This window comes from Emydura macquarii, unplaced genomic scaffold (assembly GCF_026122565.2).
Source record: "Emydura macquarii macquarii isolate MOO-44397 ecotype Brisbane River unplaced genomic scaffold, CSIRO-AGI_Emac_v2 contig_1477, whole genome shotgun sequence".
Classification (NCBI taxonomy): domain Eukaryota; kingdom Metazoa; phylum Chordata; order Testudines; family Chelidae; genus Emydura; species Emydura macquarii.
Window position 1 is genome coordinate 24,894,316 of NW_027131614.1, and position 19,830 is coordinate 24,914,145.

At 39.2% G+C, this 19,830-nt stretch overlaps 1 protein-coding gene across 4 annotated transcripts in view; it reads right to left on the reverse strand.

The window, feature by feature from the left end:
- The window catches only part of SPIDR (scaffold protein involved in DNA repair), a 335,554-nt gene that overhangs the window by 210,528 nt on the left and 105,196 nt on the right, over positions 1-19,830 (reverse strand). For all 4 annotated transcript variants that reach the window (XM_067553805.1, XM_067553804.1, XM_067553803.1 and 1 more), the window contains 2 exons: positions 16,175-16,437; positions 2,290-2,390 (listed from right to left, as the gene is read on the reverse strand). In XM_067553805.1, coding sequence (XP_067409906.1) covers positions 2,290-2,390; positions 16,175-16,437 — 364 coding nt within the window. The remainder of the gene's footprint in view (positions 1-2,289; positions 2,391-16,174; positions 16,438-19,830) is intronic.

Consider the following 19,830-nt stretch of genomic DNA (forward strand, 5'->3'; position numbering starts at 1 on the left):
ACATACCTATAACTGGAAGTTCTTCGATATGTGTCTTCCTCATCTGTATTCCACTCATGGGTAGGCAGGCTGTGCGCCTGATTCCAGAAATTCTAACAAGCAGTGTCTGTTGGCCCTCACTTGCTCTTGACCATGACTGAGGGCATAAGAGGGAGTGAAGGCCAACATCTCTCTGGTTCCTCCTCTGACTGCAAATGCAGTCCAGAGAGATACGGTAAGTAACCTCCAGAGTGTTGGTCCCTCTGGGGTATGTCCACACATCAATTTAAGCTCACGACTGAGCCCAGGACCCTGCAAGGCTGGAAGGTCCGAGACAGTGTTAAGCTGGTACTTACAGTCCAAGGCCTATAGGTTTCCTCTGTGTATGCAGTCCCAGCTTGACTTGGGTCCCAGAAGAACTTTGGATGTACCCCAGAGCTCCTGGCAGCAAAGGTGCAGCTCTACAGGCAGCCAGTGCAGTGGCCGGAAGTGCCATTACTGCCTGGCTGAGTGCACTTCTTCGTCCTGCTTTTCTTAAGGCAGCAGCTCTGGCTCTTCCTCACTGCTGCGCAGAACTTGCCGGGACGACAAAATTGACAGGCGGGAGGCGGTGCTGGCCACCAGGATGTTGCAGGTCATCCCTCCCCTGACTGGGAGCTCTGCCACTCTCTCTCCATGTGGGGTGGTGCTCAGTCCCATCCATTCTCTGTCCCTTGCTCCCGAGCTTTCCCTGACCTCCTTGGAGCTGCGTGTGCAGAGTGCCTCAGCAGTGTGTACTGTGAGGGCAGAGTGGGAGCCAGGCCCAAAACTTCCCCACAGCCTCCCTGGGATCCGTTATCCCAGCCTCCCAGGGTGTGGCAGTGGCATGGATAAGGGATCCCCATGGGGTCCTGGAGCATACTGCACCTCAGGCACTGGGAATGCACTTCACTGCTCTGCAGCCGGAGCAGCCAGGCTGGGGGTGTGTGGGGGTTTCCTTTGAACCCTACATTTAATGTGTCACTTCAAAATAGACAAGAACAAATAAATAAATAAACAAACAAACAAACACAAAAACACTTTCACTGAACATCCCATTTTAAACATTAAGAATTGTAAAGTTTCATTTCAATAGTTTCGCAGATGTCCTACTTATCCTCAGAACAGGTGTACATGGGCATTTTCCTTCCAACTGGACGCAGCCTAGAGGTTGAGAGCCCAATTCCCAGATTAGATGGTCGTTCAATACAAAGCCTTCTCAAACTGCAGTCATTCTACTGAGACAGTCACCAAAGGAACTAATTATGCAGTTTATGAACTCACGTGCTCCTAATGGGCCCCTGAGTCCCATCAATAGCACCATCACAGTCAGGAAACAGGTGAGCAGTAGAGTTTTACCTAGTGCAACACACTCATAGAGCTAGAGTGTCAACACTGGGAGGGAGGGAAGGTGATAGGCACTCTGGGATAGGGTTACTTTGACTCGCGTCTGTGCACTGCAGTGTGGATGCCAGAGTCCTAGATTCGAACACGTCAGAAAATCCTTAACCTATGGTTAAAAATGCAGTATAGACACACAAGCCCAGGGTTCCGTGACACGTGTCAGCTGAGTCAAGTCCCCAAAGTCTTACATTGCTATGTAGACATAGCCTCTGGGTATTCCACACGTGGGTGATTGACAAGCAGTATTCAGACTGGAGGTAGGTGTGAGGATGCTAGAAGGAAAGATGCTTGAAGTACTGCACTTCACAAAACTGTGTCTGAAGCAGGGGCCTGAACTGGCACGTTTAGTAAAAGCAAGAGAAATCTGCAGACACATTCCAAATCAGGCCATGCAGTGGAAAGAAGGAACTAAAGAGGTGTCAGCCCACACTGCTTCTTATGCCTTCAGCCTGGAGCATCAGGTGAACAACTGTGCATGTACAGGCCAACTACAGCTACATTCTCTGAAGATTCAGAGGCATGTAATCATGTAATTGGAGACTGTATCACAAGACTGCATCCACGCAAGGGGGATGAATTAAAGTTTCCCATGCAATCTTAATTCTGGCATTTCCTAATATTTAAGCCCCTATATAGACAGAATTTTTTCATCTTTTGAACTCAAGTACTTCAGTGACAGAGACATTATAAATACCTAGTGAGCCAGATAAGAGATGCAGCTCTGCAGAATATCAATGGTCCACATACCACAGTTCAGAGCCATTGCTGTATAGAAGATAAACTTGCACCATATTACTATATGAACGGTAACAACGTATTTATAATAAATTGATGTGATAGTAACAAATATGCACTTTCATATAACACGCCTACAGATGTGGTTCTTACCTGAAGATGTTTTATGATGTGAAACACACTGATGTTTCCAAAAGCTAATGGCAGACCTCTCTCTGTTCTGCAGTCGGTTTAACCTTTCTGCTAGCCCTCCCCTGCAGAGGATAAAAGAAAGCTCAATTAAGCCAATTAGTATTCAAGTTTTGCCAAGTGACAAACCATAGGAGAGAGAGAATATTTATTCTATGACCCTCAGAGACAAAAACATACTGTAAAATTACAATTCTACAGATATGCTCAGACAATTCAGATTGGGCTATAAAAACCCAATATAATGTGAGCTCAGTACAACACACAGAAAATTTCATCATCCTGGTATTCTAAATTTCAATTTCATTAGTCCCCCACCAACATAAATTTAAGGAACTGTTTCCATCCTCCCTCTGTACTTCTACTTTTTTTTTATTAGGAAAAAAAAAAAAACAATTAGAGGACAATTTTAAAAAGGGCCACATCTAGCAAGAGCAACACCCTACCTAGAATGTCACCTTATTCATAACTTTCACCTGGGGTTCACTTTACAGCCACTTTTTTCAAAGTTGCCTCTCCACTGGCAACAAGTTATTGCAAAAATATTCTTTTACCCACACTTTACCCTATGATTCATTTCACAAGCTGGATCAAGTGTGCATTTCAGTTTCCTGAAAACTCTCCATACTGGAATTAGTTCAACATTCTTGAGGGGAGAGGAAGAGGAGTGGCATCTGAAACATACACACTTAAGGTAATTTCAAAGCAATTCCTATACCTTTGATTCAGATCCCAACAGGGTCAGTTTTCTACTTTAAGAACAAACATACTAGTGTTTTTGAAGCTGCCCTTGGACTGTTGGTTTGAACTATTGTGGGATTAGGTATTTTCACATCTATCCATCTGAGAATATGATCTTCTGAAAAAGTCATTTATGCAGGGCTGCTCTGTAATAAAAAGTTGTATTTGTGTCCCTCAGCAGGGTGGTTTAGCAGAAATAAGAGGCCAAACAAGGAGTGCAGAACATTAAGTAGTTGCCAGATATCTCTTAATTCATTATCTAACAAAAACTTTCTGAAGATTCTGGTAAGAGAGAGAGAGGCAACCAAAGTGACAGAAGTTCCCCTCCTCGTAGACTTCTCCACTTTCTACCATCAGCAAATAACCTCTTACCAAACTCTGAACTCTGAACAGATTATTACAGCTCCCCAGTGGCTAAGCACTGAGCTTTATATTGATCATATCTCCAAACATAATTTAATCCTGTCATTCAGAATTCAACACACAAAACTACTTGCTAGGCATCAAAACAATTTTCACTTTGCTGCCACGTAAGTAAGAGAAACACATGTCCTAGGTACTTGCAGCCCCAACTAGAAACCCTTCCCCTTGTTCTTGTCCCCATTTCCCTACACTATGATCATTTCCATAACCTAGAAGTATCCACTTATAAAGACGACTTAAACTCTGCTGTTAAAAAGAAACCTGTTCTTTTGTTAAATTATTCTGCAAGTCAAACATACAATGTAGGAAGACTAATCTGATTCTCTATGTATATAGACATGAGTTTTTTATTGCCTAAGTGAGGAAGACTAAGTAGCCTGGGAGATCTAACATAGCACATATGAAATTGGAGGGACTTGAGGCTAAAGGAATCGGTAATGGACTATGGCGACTGAATGGTAGTCAGTTAAAATCTATCCCAAGTTAGTAATCACTAAAAGTTGCTACCATCTTATGGCTGGTCAGTAGTTTGTATAAAATGAATTGTGGGTCTCAGTGCAGTTCCCACTGGACAACTATCCACATCACAAAAGCACTACCATAAATGGAATGGGTGCCACTGTTGAAAGTCTCATCAGAAAGACCAAGGAATGAACAATGGAGAGTGAACACCCAGAGTAAAAAGGCCCAAGGACTGATGGTTGAGGCACATTGGTAAATCAGTGTTTGAAAGATTTAATTGCTTCTGCCTTTGCTGTACCTAATCTGTGAAGTGGTTGGAAGGGGAAGCGTGAGGGACAAGTCCAGTGGTGTGAATCTGGCATCTTTCACAAGCAAAAAGGAAAAATGACTTAACTTCTCAATGATGTTCAGAAGGAAGTTGAAGGACACATATTTGAGAAATCATTCCGGATCTTCATGGGACTCACAATTAAGCTTAACCATCTTATTTAAGTATGATTTACACAGAGTTGTGGCTAAGTTCAACCTTTGTTCACCCTGTATCCTTTCACTACCTAGGCTAGGACATTTCCCTTACCTTAAATGCTGTCCTAACATTGGTATATTGTGAAATTGGAAAATACAATAAAAAGATACACCATGCACAAGAGGAATTTCCATGGTAAACGAAGGGGCTGGGTAGTTTGAAGCTAGGATTTGTTTGGGGGCATTTTTGTTTTGTTTTTTTAAACACAAAACGAGAAATTAACTACTTCTTTTGGTTCACACTTAAAAACTTCTTAAAAATATACATACACACACATTACAACAGAGTTTACAATATTGAAAATTGATGAACACTAAGTGGTATTTTATATATAATACAGTTGCATACTTTATTAAGACCACTGGTGGGGATATGTTATACAAGTAATATGCTAATATGGAATATGTAAACAATATCATGCCTGCACAGATGAGAGGACATAAAGGAAAATATACTTATAGTTAGTTTAATTAAAGATGGATCATGGTGCAAAGTTGGTATTGGAAACAGCACAGAATCTAATCTCTTTTCCATGTTTAGAGGGAGATATAAATATTTGTTTAAATTACTTTTAATTATTTAAAAAAAAACACTTTTGCTCATACAAGCTGGTGTGCAAGAATTCATCTATGCCCACTGAGCAATCACACTTAAGGTACAACTACACAGCAAATAAAAAAGACCCTCGGCAGCAAGTCTCAGAGCCTAGGACAAATTACTTGGACTCACGCTGCAGGACTGAAAAGACCAGCGTAGATGTCTGAGCTTGGCTAAAACCCGGGCTTTGATACCCAACGAGGAGGGAGGGCCATGGAACCCAGGTTCCTGCCCAAGCCTGAACATTTACATTGTTATTTTTAGCCCCACAGCACAAACCCCACAAGCCTGAGTCAGTCAGCCTTGGCTGTCAGACTGGATGTCTTTTTTTGTTTGTTTGTTTTGCTGTGTAAATGTATCCTCAATTCCTGACAGAGAAGCTAGTTAGCTGGGTTTGCTTGTGCCAGTGGCTATTTTCCAGTATGGGTTCTGCCAGATGCCAGTGATTTTTTTCTTCTTATTTTGGCAAGATTTCAAGGTATACAATATTTACTCTGCATCAACTTCAAGTGTTGTCATGTTATCGCTTCTGAAGATTCCCTCACTTTTGCTGGCATCTGTGACGCAGACCTTTGTTGATGCTGGTATTTGCTGTGGTCTTACTTCATTTTGCCAGACATTGGCATCAGTGCTGGAAAGCAGGGCTTATTGTACCAGTTCTTGAACTTAACTATGGTCCTGTTTCTTTGTGCAGCTATGTCCCTGGAGCTGGGGGGAGGGCGTGCTCTTTTCTAATGTCCAATTTTCTCTTTTGGCAGATCCTGCCACTCTGATGTACTTAATTGGCCTATAGGCCCTACATGACTGACTTACATTTTGGTATATATAATTTTACAGATGGCAAATATCATTTTGAAGAATAAAATATGATTTTTTCTGTGAAGGAGGTGGGCAGTACGTTTTTATATAACAAACAACATACTCTGAGATTTATATCATATTGCTTGACACTTCAACCTTCCCCAAGAAAGAACACTTTTTTGTGAAACAGTTTAACATGTGCATTCATTAGCGACCTGTTATATAAAGGTGACCAATCAAGCTGAACTGCCCATCATACATTCCACATTGCCCAAAATTTTCCCATATTTTTTCTGTTATTACTATTTTATCCAGTGAAATCCCTTGGGGAAGACTCCAATTTAAGAAGCAGAATACATATCCCAGGAATCTATGTTTCATTATTTAAATTACCAAAAACCCCATTAAATATGGGGTATCGAAGTTTACTGTTTTCCAATTCACTTGAATTTAAGAGTAATAAACAGTTACAAGAATATAGCATTTCCAAAATGTGGAGAGAGTTGCTATGGGTATGTCTACACTACAGAGGCTATACTGGCATAGGTATGCTGGCATAACTCTGTAGCGTAGATGAAGCCTACTCTGACAGAAGGGTGTATTTCTATCAGTCTAGGAACACCACCTCCCTGACAGAAGTTAGTTATATTAATAGAAACCCTCTATTTCATCATTTTTTTTCACATCCCTTATCAACAGCTACATTGCTGATATAAAATTTCAATGTAGACCAGTCTTGACCTAGTGGAATGAGTAACAAAATCTTCAGAAGGTGTAAACCTAGGCCAGATCCATGCTTAAAATTGTGATCAACCTAGCTACATTGCTCAGGGATGTGAAAAATGTACACCATAGTTATGCCAAATTAACACCTCCCCCCCCAGTAAAGGCAAGGCTAGGTCAATGGAAGAATGCTTCCGTCGATCTAGCTACTGCTACTCAGGGAGATGGATTACCTGCAGCAACAGAAAAAGTCTTCAATCACCATAGGCAGCGTCCATGTGCCATTACAGCAGCCTAGCTACTGCACTGTAGCTTTCTGCTGTAGCGCCTGTAGTGCAGATATAGCCCCAGTTTTAGAGCCCTGCACTACACAGGTTTTGATACAATTCATAATCACAGATTGCTCCCTCTGTGTCTCAAATGATACATTACAATCAGTGCAGTACATTTTGTCACTGATTTAGTTCTGTTAAATTTGGACCACCCTTCTAGCACCTAAGGCATGCCTCAATTTTTCTTTGTGTTAAGATGAGTCGGCAGAGGAGGAGACAAGAGCAAACATGCCTCCTTTTACTTGTTATGTAATTGCAATTGGGTACAAATTCTGGAGACATTCATACATCAACTTTGCCCGGTGGGGAGTGCAGTGTTTCTCCATCAACAGTTCAGCCAACTCACATATTTTCCTGGTCATCCTAATGGTATCTAAGATACAGATTTTCACTGAGAACAAGAACAACTCTCTCAGTGGCTCAAACAATCATTTATAATACACAGTGATCAATGGTGAGCTGTATCTGCAGTACAGAAATGCCGGGGGGGAACATGTGTGACCTGTGTTTGAGGAGGGGCTGTGATGCTGGCTATGATGCTGTGTGGAATATGAATGATCATTTATAATATTACTGATACCAATATTACAGAATTGCAATAAATATCATATAGGATATGCCATGCAAAGTATTGATGGAAAAGTTATGATTTGCTAAGACTGATAAGCATGTTTATATGTATGCATCAGTTTTGTATTTGGAGTTCTAAATATGTATAGTATATTTGTATTTCAAAGTTGTGCTGAGTTTCTGGGTGGCACCCCCAGACAGGATGGCAGTAGCACTAAGCCTGCTTAACAGCCCATCAAGGGAACTCAAATGTACAATCAATGCAGTGAAAGAACCCAGGGGCTACACCTTATGAGTCACCAGGACATATAAAAACATGCCTATGGACAGGGGACTCAGAAGCTTTTCCATACCATGTGCTGTGTTTGAGACAAATGAAGTACAAGCCTTATGGCAAAAACTATAACATGCAACTGCACCGTCTCCATCTTGTCTTCATTCCTGCTTCCTACTTACCTCTGGATCAACTACTCTATATTTGAAGCTGTAAAACAAAGGACTGAGACCAAACAAGTACTGGATGTACATCAGAGGAACTGTACAAACCTGCAAATTCCAATACTGCTAAGAATCTGAAATATATGGACTTTGAAGTCATTTGTAGGTATCTGATTGCTCTGACCATTTAACACCTGTCATCTTATTTCTTTCCCTTTATAATAAACCTTTGTTTTTAGTTACTAAAAGATTGGGTGGCAGCGTGATATTTTGGGTTAAGATCCAAATTTATATTGATCTGGTAAATTGGTTGACCTTTTGGGGATCAGGAGAACATTTTGGTAAAGGGAATAGAGTTTTAAATAATTTATCGCTTTACTGGACCTAGTTGTTGATTGGGAGCTAGAGACTGAAATGCAATAAAGGGGACTGTGTATTTCTTGTTGTAGCTTCTTGATAACTAGTGTAGGAAATCAGAAGCACTGTTTGTGACTGGTCAGAGAATCAGTGTTACCCACCAGTTCTGGGAGACTCTGCTCTCCTTTTGCAGCCTGCCCTGACCTTGGCATTTTCAGGTGGGCTACCCTAGGCACAGAGAGTCACATGGATACAAATGGTGATGAAGCTAGGGAAGTGGCATTGGGTGCCGGTTTTCCTCTCTTACCCCTGCTATTTCTATTCAAATTATTTGAATAAAATAATTAAAACTATTTTATCAATGAATTAAAACTATTTTATCAATGCTGAGAGGTCTTTTTTGACTGTCTAAGATGGTAAAAGAAAGATAATTCTGAAGTCTCTCCTAGAATCCCTTGTGAATTTATGGATTTCAAATCTTTCCTGGAATCTGCAGGAAAAAGAAGAACCAACTGTTCCTTCTGTGTGCTCTGTTACCACCTTTTCAATTGTCTCACATGAGAGTTAGCCTCAGCAAAACTTGCAAGGACCAAATACTTAATTTGCATGAGTTACCATGACAGTAGGAGCCAAAGATGGCTGTTAGCAACTGTACTGAAGGTAAGTGACCTTCCAGAAAATTGTATACCATCCAGAGCTGTATCCACCACAAAGGCTGTTGCTAGATACACCAACCACCTTAATCACCAATTTTACCTTTTTTATCTTAAGTTGGGCAAGATGTGCCTGAACACTATGCTACCACAACTCTTGCAAAACACGAAAACAAATATATGTTTGCAATAGAGACTGAAAAGTCAAGGTTCCTATGAAATGAGATTTCAGTTTTTCAATTCCCCAGTTTTCTTGAGGAGGGAACCACAAAAAGGGATAATAGTATTTTTTCCAGGGATGAAATAGCATTTTTTAAATTTACAAACCTGCATAATTTGTCTTTTTGCATATGGTAAAATTTGGTGGAGAGTTTTTGTTCCTGTTCTGCTAAGTAGGACAATAACCTCCACTGACTTTATCAGAGGAATTTAAGGACCCTGTTTGAAACAAGAAGGAAGAAACTTCTGGGGAGGTCTAGTAGGGTCTATTTGTTCCTCCTCAGTATTCAGGGTATCAATTCCTTTTTAACCACATACTTCAAAAATTCAAGCTGAAAAGTTTAGCAGGAATTTCTTAGTCCATCTTCTCCCTCTCCAAAACAAAGAGAGCTCTCCTTCCTCTAAACCAGTGGTTCTCAAACTTTTTTTTATTTGCGGACCTCTAAAAAATTTGGAATGGCAGTGCAGACCCCTTTGACAATCTTAGATATAGTCTGTGGATCCCTAGGGGTCTGCGGACCACAGGTTGAGAACTGCTCTAAACAACAGGAGCTGGCATGGATGCCTACATATGGATTTTTTAGATCTCCTGAGAGCCTAAATATGACAAGCCTGTCTCTTGCACCTAACCTGAGAAGGCGAGGGAGACAGAAGAGAGACTACAGTTCAAGGACAGATTACCCACCTCTCCAATCACATATGGAAACTTTTACCAAAACTACGGAAACTCCATCCAAATCAATGTCCTTGTTCACAGTGATAAATGATTTCCTTGATTTTATTCCTGGTTTGAATTTTGCCTGTAGGTGACTTGTTCATATAGCTGCTGGGTAAACAAAATGGCAGAAGGCTAAGGAAGAGAAGGCTCCACAGAAGAAGGGACTGCAGCAGCAGCTTTAACTGGGGCCAGGCAGCGCAAAGTATCCATAAGGATTCCCCGCCCTTGCACTATAGACTGAGGCACATTCTCTTTGACTTTGAGAGGCTTGTCTGCCATTTTACCTCCCACAGGCTTGCACGTAACACAAGACTACAACTCCCGAGCCAAACTAAGAAAAGGCAACAAACTGACTCCTCTCTGGTAAGGCACAGCTATGTCCTGTTAGACAATCCCAAACAGCTAAAAATTTTTTGGTTTAAGAAAAAAGTATTATTGCTTGAAAAGCTGTCTGTTCCTCCATTAATACACATCATCTGGCAGACGAAACAGGGACAGGATTAACCAGGCAGGAGAATCAGCCTCGTTTTCTGTTTATAAACTGTCTTCAATCTTTGACAAGTGCAAGGATCATGCATCAGTGAGAGCTGCCAGCCAAGACATCAGCAAACAAAACAGTTTTTGCAAATGATGCATCCAGGCTGTAGCTGTGATGTACTTCAACTATGTCCTCTTAATCCAGGAATAAATTAATTATCAAGTGAAATTTTATTTGTTTATAATTCCAGTATTTTATCAGATCAACCTGTTCAGAGGAATTAGGCTCTAGATGCAAAGTGTTCATACTATTTGTATATATATATTTAAGGGAAAAGATCCCAATTAGATAGTATAAGCCAGCTCCTTTTTCCCTTGGCATTTTATTTTATATTCAAGGCCTCTGCTGGCCTTCTATGATGGAAATTGGTTGTGTTTTACTGTGTGGAATATCTGGACATTCTGTATTTTCTGGACCTTTGAAAAGGATAAGTGCATTCTAGCAGGTCAAACCTCTGAATGCCCCACTGTTCTTTAGTACAAATACATATCAAATAACTAGCTAAAACTTCGTTAGCCGCTCAAAACAATCCAAGCTAAGAATGTTAATCTAATATAAAAGGAATTGTACCAATACAGGAAAGATTCATGATAGTTGGAAAAATAATTACAAAGTGATAGATCTGGAAATAGAACAGTTAACATTCTACAAAGTCAGCATTTCCTGAACTGACCTCCAGGCCTAGAATAAATGGTCAGTTTTGCTGATGAAAATAAAATCTTACTTGAAAAAGCTAGAAACCCATAAAACTTTCACAAGAGAGATTTATTTTCAGCCACAAAAAGCTTAGTTTTATAGCAACTGCTCATTCCATTTTATCTACACTTTGTCTTTAAGCTTCCTTGTTTACCAGTATTATGCATAAACAATTATTGGTATAATCCATGCAACAAGCTCTATAAAACCTTGCATATTTTTCTTCCTTCTACCCTTCATAATGGAACTCAAAGAGTGAAAGAACTTACACAGACACACAATTTCCTCATAAGGCACGAGTGTGAGTGAACAGACTGCAGAAATAAGCTTCCTAAAGGATGGTGGCTGCTACACGTTCCCTTTGGCCCTGTCTGATGTTAAAAACATGCACAATTTTTTAGTATAGACAAGGTCTCTGACTCAAAATCTCTCTTTGTTGGAAAGCATGGGAACAACACTTCACCACCTGAACACCAAGCTGATTCATCTCTCATTAGTTATGAGTACACTGCTTCCTTAATAAGAAAACCCCTTGGAAGCCAGTTACTACGCAGTGCAATAACACAAAATCAAGAATCATATTGGGCTGGAAGGGACCTCGAGAAGTCAACAACTCCAGCCTCCTGGCCTGAGACAGGACAAAGTAAACTTAACCATCCCTAACGGGTGTTTGTCTAACATGTTCCTAAAAAACTTCCAGTGATTGGGATTCCACCACCTCCCTTGGAAGTCTATTCCAGAGCTTAATTACCCTTACAGTTAGAAAGTTTTTCCTAATATCTAAATGAATGCTCTCTTGCTGCGGATTAAGTCTATAACTTCTTATCGTACCTTCAATGGACATGGAAAACAATTGATCACCGTTCTCTTTATATCAGGTTTCCTATCTCAGTCTTTTTTTCTCAAGACTAAACATGACCACTCTTTTTAAACTTTCCTCATAGGTCAGGTTTTCTAAATCTTTTATTCTTTTTTACTGCTCTCCTCTGGACTCTCCAATTTGTTCACATCTTTCCTAAGTACAACACCCAGAATTGGACACCGTACTCCAGCTGAGGCCTCATCAGTGCCAAGTAGAGCAGAACAATTACTACTTTCCATGTCTTACATACAATATTCCTGTTAACACACGGTATTAGCCTTTTTCTCAACCGCATCACATTGATGACTCCTGTTCAATTTGTGATCCACGATAGCCACCAGATCCTTTTCAGTAGTCAACTAGTCAGTTGTTCCACATTTTGTAGTTGTGCATTTGATTTGAAGTTCTTTGCAACTGTATTGAATTTCATTTTATTGAATTCAGATCAATTCTCCAATTTGTCAAGGTCATTTTGAATGCTAATCCTGTCCTCCAAAGTGCCTGCAACCCCTTCCTGCTTGGTAACATCTGCAAACTTTATAAGCATGCTCTCCACTTCATTGTCCAAGTCATTAATGAAAATATTGAATAGGATCAGATCCAGGGTTGACACTTGCGGGACCCCACTAGATATGCCCTCCCAATTTGACAATGAACTACCTATAACTAGACTTTGAAACCGATCTTTCAACCAGTTGTGCACCCACCTCATAGTAAATTCATCTAGATCGCATTTTCTTTAGTTTGCTTATAAGAATGTCATGTGGGAATGTGTGAAAAGACTTTCTAAAATCAAGATATATCTTATCTTCTACTTGTCCCTATCCATTAGGCCAGTTACCCTGTCAAAGGAGGAGAAATTAGGTGGGTTTGGCATGATTTGTTCTTGACAAATCTATGCTGGCTATTCCTTATAATACCATTATCCTCTATGTGTTTAGAGGGTTGTTTAATAATTCATTCTAATATCTTTTCAGGTATCAAAGTTAGGATAACTGGTCTATAATCTGAGGTCCTCTTTGTTCCCTTTTAAAGATGGGTGCTAATGTTTGTCCTTCTCTAGTCCTCAGGGCCTCGCCTGTCCTCTATGAGTTCTCAAAGATAATTGCTAATGGTTCCAAGATTGCTTCAGCTAGTTCCTTAATTACCGTATGATGAGTTTCATCAGGCCTTACCAACCTGAATGCATTTAACTTATCTACATGTTCTTTAACTTTAACTTTTCCTATTTTGGCTTGCATTCCTTCCCTCTTTATTTATCCCAGCTAATGTTATTAATATGGGAAAATTTTGTATGGATTTGTTTTTGTTTATTTCAGCTAAGGAAGAGGACTGCACAAGGTGACATAGAAGACTGATGTATAAGCAGAGGATGCTCAGGAGCTACAGTATAACAGTTGAGGACTAAAGATGATAACGATGTGCTACCAGAACAGCAACAGAATGGGCCACTATTTACAGTCTTGTTCTTTAGAGAATTCTGAAATCTGATGGAGTCTATCAATCCCTGATGGCGGGTCACACTACAGAATGCAGCAGAGAGTAGAGTCATCTTTCTTTGCTCAGAACTCCTTGAGTGAAAAAGTTGATAGTAATGGGGATAACATGGAGAGAGGTTAAGACCCAGCAGGCGGGGTAGTGAGTAGGCCAGTAACTAGTGACTGGGAAAGTTCAGCAGCTTCTATCTGGCCTTAACTTTCTCCACAGGCTCTAGTAACTTCCCAATCTCTACTTTATATTAAAAAAAGCTACTCCCAGTGTACTAAACCGAAGATATCTACTTTAATTTCCACTCATCATAAGTGAAATTAAGTTATTTTTGTCCCTTTTGTGGACTTGCCAGCAGACTTGGTCTTCACTGCCTTTCTTTCCAAAGAAATGTGTTCACACACTCATCTACAATATTAAGAATGTTGGATTTTTTTTTAAATATAGTAACATTTTTCCATCAATAACCTGTCATTTAATCTTAGGCTATTCCTGGATCTAAAATTTCTGCTGTGTAAACGCTATCTTGTTTTTTTTGGTAGGGGATGAAGATTAATCCAAGGACATGGTCAGACTATACACCTCCTGCAATTTGAAGACAGCACTCTTCTTTCCTCCAATCAGGGCTCAGGAACTATTTCCCATGCTGCCTCGGGAAACGTATCTGCAGCAGCAAAAGCATTCCAGGCACAGAGCCCAGCAAGAAGTGAGCACATTTCAATTCCTCCTGGGGCTGGGTGTGAATCAGAATGCCAGCCAATCAAATGTAAATTGAGGGGAGAGGAGTAGCATTGCAATGGAGAAATGCAAACAAAAATGCAGACTCCAGTTCTTAAGTGTATTGGTTGGGGTAGGCCAAGGGTACACATAATTGCCATGACAACATGAGCTAACCCTGAGAGTAATTATCTACATGTATTTTGAGGATCACGGAGGACATTATGCCTGACAACTCCAGACAAGAAAAAAAAAATTCATCTGGAGGGGAAGTAGAACGGTGCAAAAGGAATTACTTCCTAATACAGCACACTTAGCTCAGGACTCTCAGACAAGATGCACACAGAAATTAATCTGTTTTTGAATTTGGATATTTACTGCATTTGAATTCATATACACAAGACACCACTACACCACCTGTCTGACCTCTCTACTCATGCAGCACTGAGTATCAGTCTGGAGAGAGTTCAGCTAACTACAGTTACATATATAAAATCCAGGCTCTTCTATCCATGTTTTCATAATGGAGAAGTTTTTTCAGTATACAGATATTTTATTTGAACAATACTGACTGAAGAATAGAGATGATGAGAGTTAATGCCCTGGCTCCAGAGATGAAACCTCAGAAAATACCAAAACACACAATAGTTGCCTAAATGAAATTCCACATCTGTGGGATCTCCTGATTTCTGTCCATTTGCCCATCACCAAAGGAATTATAGTGCAGTGAATTGTAGTGCAGTGGTGAGAGATTAACAAATATACTAGGAGAGACAAGGCCACAGTAAAGTCTAACAGGCTGATTTGTTTTTACAAGGAAGTTCCCCTTCTATAAGTTTTGGGCAGATGTAGGAGGTAAATTGTACCACCGTAGGTGTTATTGCTTTGCTTGTGACCATTCAGTACATTCTCCATATTCCCTTCCACATCAGTATCTTTTGGTGTAAATTGTAGTTTTAGTAGCACCCTTCCTATCCACACAAATTACAATGGTTATAAACATGGGGGAAAACAAAGTGCCAACATTAGCTGGTCAATACCAAAATAATGAGAGTGAAGTTGGGTGCACAAATTAAGCATTTTCAGTATCTGCACCCTCATTAATTAAATCAATATTATAAGCCCAACCCACAAGCAGTTCTTCTGAGCAGCCAAAAATAAATAAGAAATAAGAAAAATAATGTTGTGTAGTTAATGTGAAGTGAAGAGTTTAAAGAAAATATCAATGTTTTCTATTGATCATTATAAAGGAAATCAACTATAAACAAAAATGAGAAATGAACATATTTTTAAAATATAATCATTTAATCTCTCTTGAAATTGTGAATGTATCTGAATGTATTCCATATAAGTTACTACTTTCCTGAAATCAGGCTAGGAAGCACATCATTCTGTTCTGAAATTAATGGAGAAAGCACTGAAATTAACATGTAAAATTTTCACTATTTAGATTTAAATTTCTTCCCCACCCCTACTCATGTGAATACTTTTAAATGTATTTCATTATCAGATGGTATCCAGGAATTTCAGAAGAAGAAAGATATCTTGTACTTCCCTGCCAAGGAAGTAATTCTGTTTTGACTTCAACACCAAAGCTTACCTATCCCCCTGCAGTACTTCAACAGTCTAGCCTTTAGGGAGAAGCAGGGAAGGGGGACAGAATTAATGACTTGTAAGGCATTTTAAATCACTATTAAAAGTGCTAAGGTATACTGAAACTTACAGCGAACTGGAGTTCAAGATCCAGTGCTTTTCTCAGTGATTTCAAGACAGAAAATGCTTTTCTTTCTTCTTCTTTTTTTTTTTTTTTTTTTTTTTTTTGTTTGGGGGTTATGACATGAAAGAGCATCTGAGAAAGTTTTTCTTCTTTAAAATTTTAATTCTAAAAAGAAATTAATCTTATAGTTGATTCTATTGGTTTTGATAAATGTTGATTAATTCTGATTTTGACAACTGAAGTTTTTCCTTTAAAAAAAATTGTAATTTACCTCAGTAATTTCCTTTTCTTTGCAGAATCTTCTGGAGTCCTTGAGGTCTTGGTCTTATCTGATTGTTTCTTGGGTGTCTGCAGAAGGGCTTGTGCAGATTTCAGCCAGTCACTTGCAGATCTGCCTGTAGCCTGTGGCAAATCTGCTTCAGAACTTGATTGTTGCTTTTTAGTAAACTTGAAATTAGAAGACTCTGTGTCCACCTGGCCTTCTTTTGGGTTTTCACTGTCAGATGAATATTCAGAAATTTCTGTAGAAACTGTCTGGAAACAAGAGCAAACACAGAGTATCAAGTCTGAACATACACTGACAGGAGACTACATCTGATTTATTTTTTGGGTGTAGGTTTGTCAAGGTAGGAAAAATAGTTGACTCCAACAATCCAAAGATCAATTGTCTTTTTACTGACTATCTGACTTTATTGAAATACTGGGTTAAGTCAGCTTTGTGCTAAAGGGACTTAAAGCTGACCTAAAAAGGCCGTTGAGAATTCCTCTTAGTACTCTTCACTTCCAGCTCAGAAAATGGGCACGATTCCTTTTTTTAAGTAATGTTTTTTTTATAAATTGCTATACAAATCTTGTGGCAGAGAATGTTGTGGAACATTAAGGCCTGTACCTTTCTACTAAAGTCAGTCATGGGCCCTCTCTACATGGTAGGTTAGACAACCATAGCAAAAATGCTGTGGTCTGATCTACACTGTAATCCCTCCAGTGCCAATGGAGCCATAATAGTGCTATTGCAACAATGGGACAGTGTGACAAAAGAACTCCTCAGTAGAGAAGATACATGACTCAGAATTATCTTTCCAATTATCAGTGTGTTTGGCTCTTTGAAAGTATTATCCTCACTTTACAGAAGGGAAACTGAGAAACAGAGAGATTAAGTGACTTGCTCAAGGTCAAATTTTCATCAGTTAACAGTGCCCTTCACCACAGAGTATTTTTCCCTATTGAGCCAGCTAAGCAGACAAAGTCTCTGATAAAAGACTTCAAATCATTGGTGCCATCATGATAACTGAAGTTAGTGCCTCTTAAGAAGCTAACAGTGTCACCTGTCAATAATCAACCTAATAGTTATTTGGAACAAAACATCGTGTTTAACTGTGTATTTTTTAAAAAGTTCTGTAGGTTTTTCTGTAGCACAACATTAGTGTAAAGTATGAGGTGCACGGTTAGTGTGTAAAGAACACCCATATGCTTTGAAAAATAAGAGGTGTAAGGACTTAAAAATTACTCAGAGAAAAAAAGAATGGCGAAAAAATATAATTAACCCCCTCCCCACCACAAAAAAATGCAAGCTAATATTAAACACAATGGCTATCAACATTGTATTTTAGCTAACACTATTTCTTTTGAGAACAATGCTTCCCTCCTGGAAATGCAACCAGAAATAAAAAGATTTCAAACGGTAATAAATGAGTACCCCAGCTCTTCATTTTTAGATAATTCTTTGATATATTCGTTTGCTTTTGAAGACATTTGAGTTTACTGGAATAAATGGCTGAAATACCTATGGCATCAAAAACAAAAAAAAAGGCTGTAAACCAAGTAGTTTGTGCACACAAATTCCCAACTGAGGAAAGCAAGTAAATGTGCTTAACTCTAAGCATGTGCTTAAGTCCCACTGAATATAATGGGCGCTAAACACATGCTTAAGTATTTTCTCAATGAATCAAGGCAATATTTTTGTTGGAATTTATTACCGTACACATATTAAGACTATTAATTTCCCCCAGAAATCCCATCTTGTGATTTTTTTTTTTTTTGGAGAGTAAGTTGTGGGAGTGGAGAATCCTCCAAAAGATCACTTTGCATTTGTGTACTGTAGTTTTCTTTGTCTTTGTCAGTCACGGGAGATACAAACTGATAAGAAAATTACTTTTTACAAGTTTTGCAAACATGATTTTTACCTGTCATGGTTTCACATGCCCATCTTATGAACTAGCATTCCTATCGGCACGTTTATGCTTTTGATACAGTTAAGTCTCATCTCATTTCTTATGTTTATTTCTAAATTATTACTAACCAACGAATAATTGTCTAGCATGAATTAGAGCTCTGTGTGGCTTGAAAGCTTGTCTGTCTCACCTACAGAAGTTGGTATAATAGAAGATATTACCTTACCCATCATGTGTCTCTAGCATGAATTATGGCTTATAAATACTCTTGACTTGAGTATGATGGAACTAGTTCATTTAAATAATTCAAGCTACTCTGTGATGATCCCAAATGACACTCTTTAAAAACTTTTAAAAATTATTTACATGGAAACATCTTACAAAAGCCCTTTGGTACAGAACCAGATAAAGTAGCATTCATTAAAAGTCTTAAGTTATCCAAACATTTTCTACTCTTCACACAAATGAAAAATGATACATAAGATTTCTATATAGTTTATTGGTTTGATTAAACTAATATGGCAAACTAAAGTCTACTATTTTCCTGTAAGGGAACAGAAATAAAATGAAAGGTACATTTTTTATTTTCCAGTTTGACTCTCTTCTTCTAATACAAATAGTGTTAAAACAGTGAATCATTCACAACATATGGCTTTCTTTTAATTTCAATTTGGAATAACATTCCCAGAAAATAGCCTAGATTATTCCAACTCACATTTGTTCTTTTTTTCCACTCTCCCCAGATGAGACTGAGGTGGTGATAGTGGGTTTGGGGGAGCAGCTGGAAGTCCCTTCGGCTAAGCAAGAACATTAGTTACTACAGTCCAAACTTTAGGGACAATTCTAGATCCCCAGGCACTGTTGGATGGCCACAGTACAGCAGTAACCCAGACCCAATTAGCTTTTTAACCACCTGCATCTGGTTAGGTGATTATAACCTTTCCTTTCAGATGCAAACCTTGCCGTCATCATCCATGCTTTTATTACCTCAAGATTGTGATAGGCCAATGTTCTATTCAAGGTGTAACTCCGTGTAATCCATTCTGAAGTTGAAGTTGGTGCAGAATATAGTGGAGCAGCTTGCTTACTGAGCAGGGCCTCTCCCTGGGATAACACGACACCAGCCTGCTCCTTGGTCTCCAGGTTGAGTTTGAAAGGTTGTGTATGACCTGTGAAATTCCATGGGCTGGCCTACCTAAGGAAATCGCCGCTCCCCGCAAGCTGTAGTGCCACAGCTCTGGTGAGCAGAAGTGATTGAGCTAGATCCCTCTTGATATAAAAGGTAACTGAAAGGGAGGATTAAAGGTATAAAAGATAGCTGAAGAGGAAAAGATGGCTCTGCAGTTCGCTCCCTACTTGCTCCAAAATAGCCTAAATTTGGTGATCTTCTAAGCATGCTGCAAGAGATACCTGTTTGAGAGATTTATTTTTTTATTTGAAGAGGGCTGAGAGTATGCTTCATACAACAATGAAGGAGCAGAAAGGAGCATTTTTTAAGAGGCTTGCTAGCAGGGTTCCTATCTGAATTATTCCTTTAATGCTGCTGGCGGTCTGCAGTAATACTGTTTACGCAATGCAGTGCCTAAAGCCTTTTAAAAGTTACTATCGAAATCAAAATAAATAGAAAGAGTCTTTGATAAATTAATTTACCATGAATCTTTGGCTGTCTGACCTGCATTCTACTCCATAACACACCATGGAAGACAGCAAAAGAGGAAGCCTGAAACAGCCAGGCAGTTGATAAACTGAAATAACT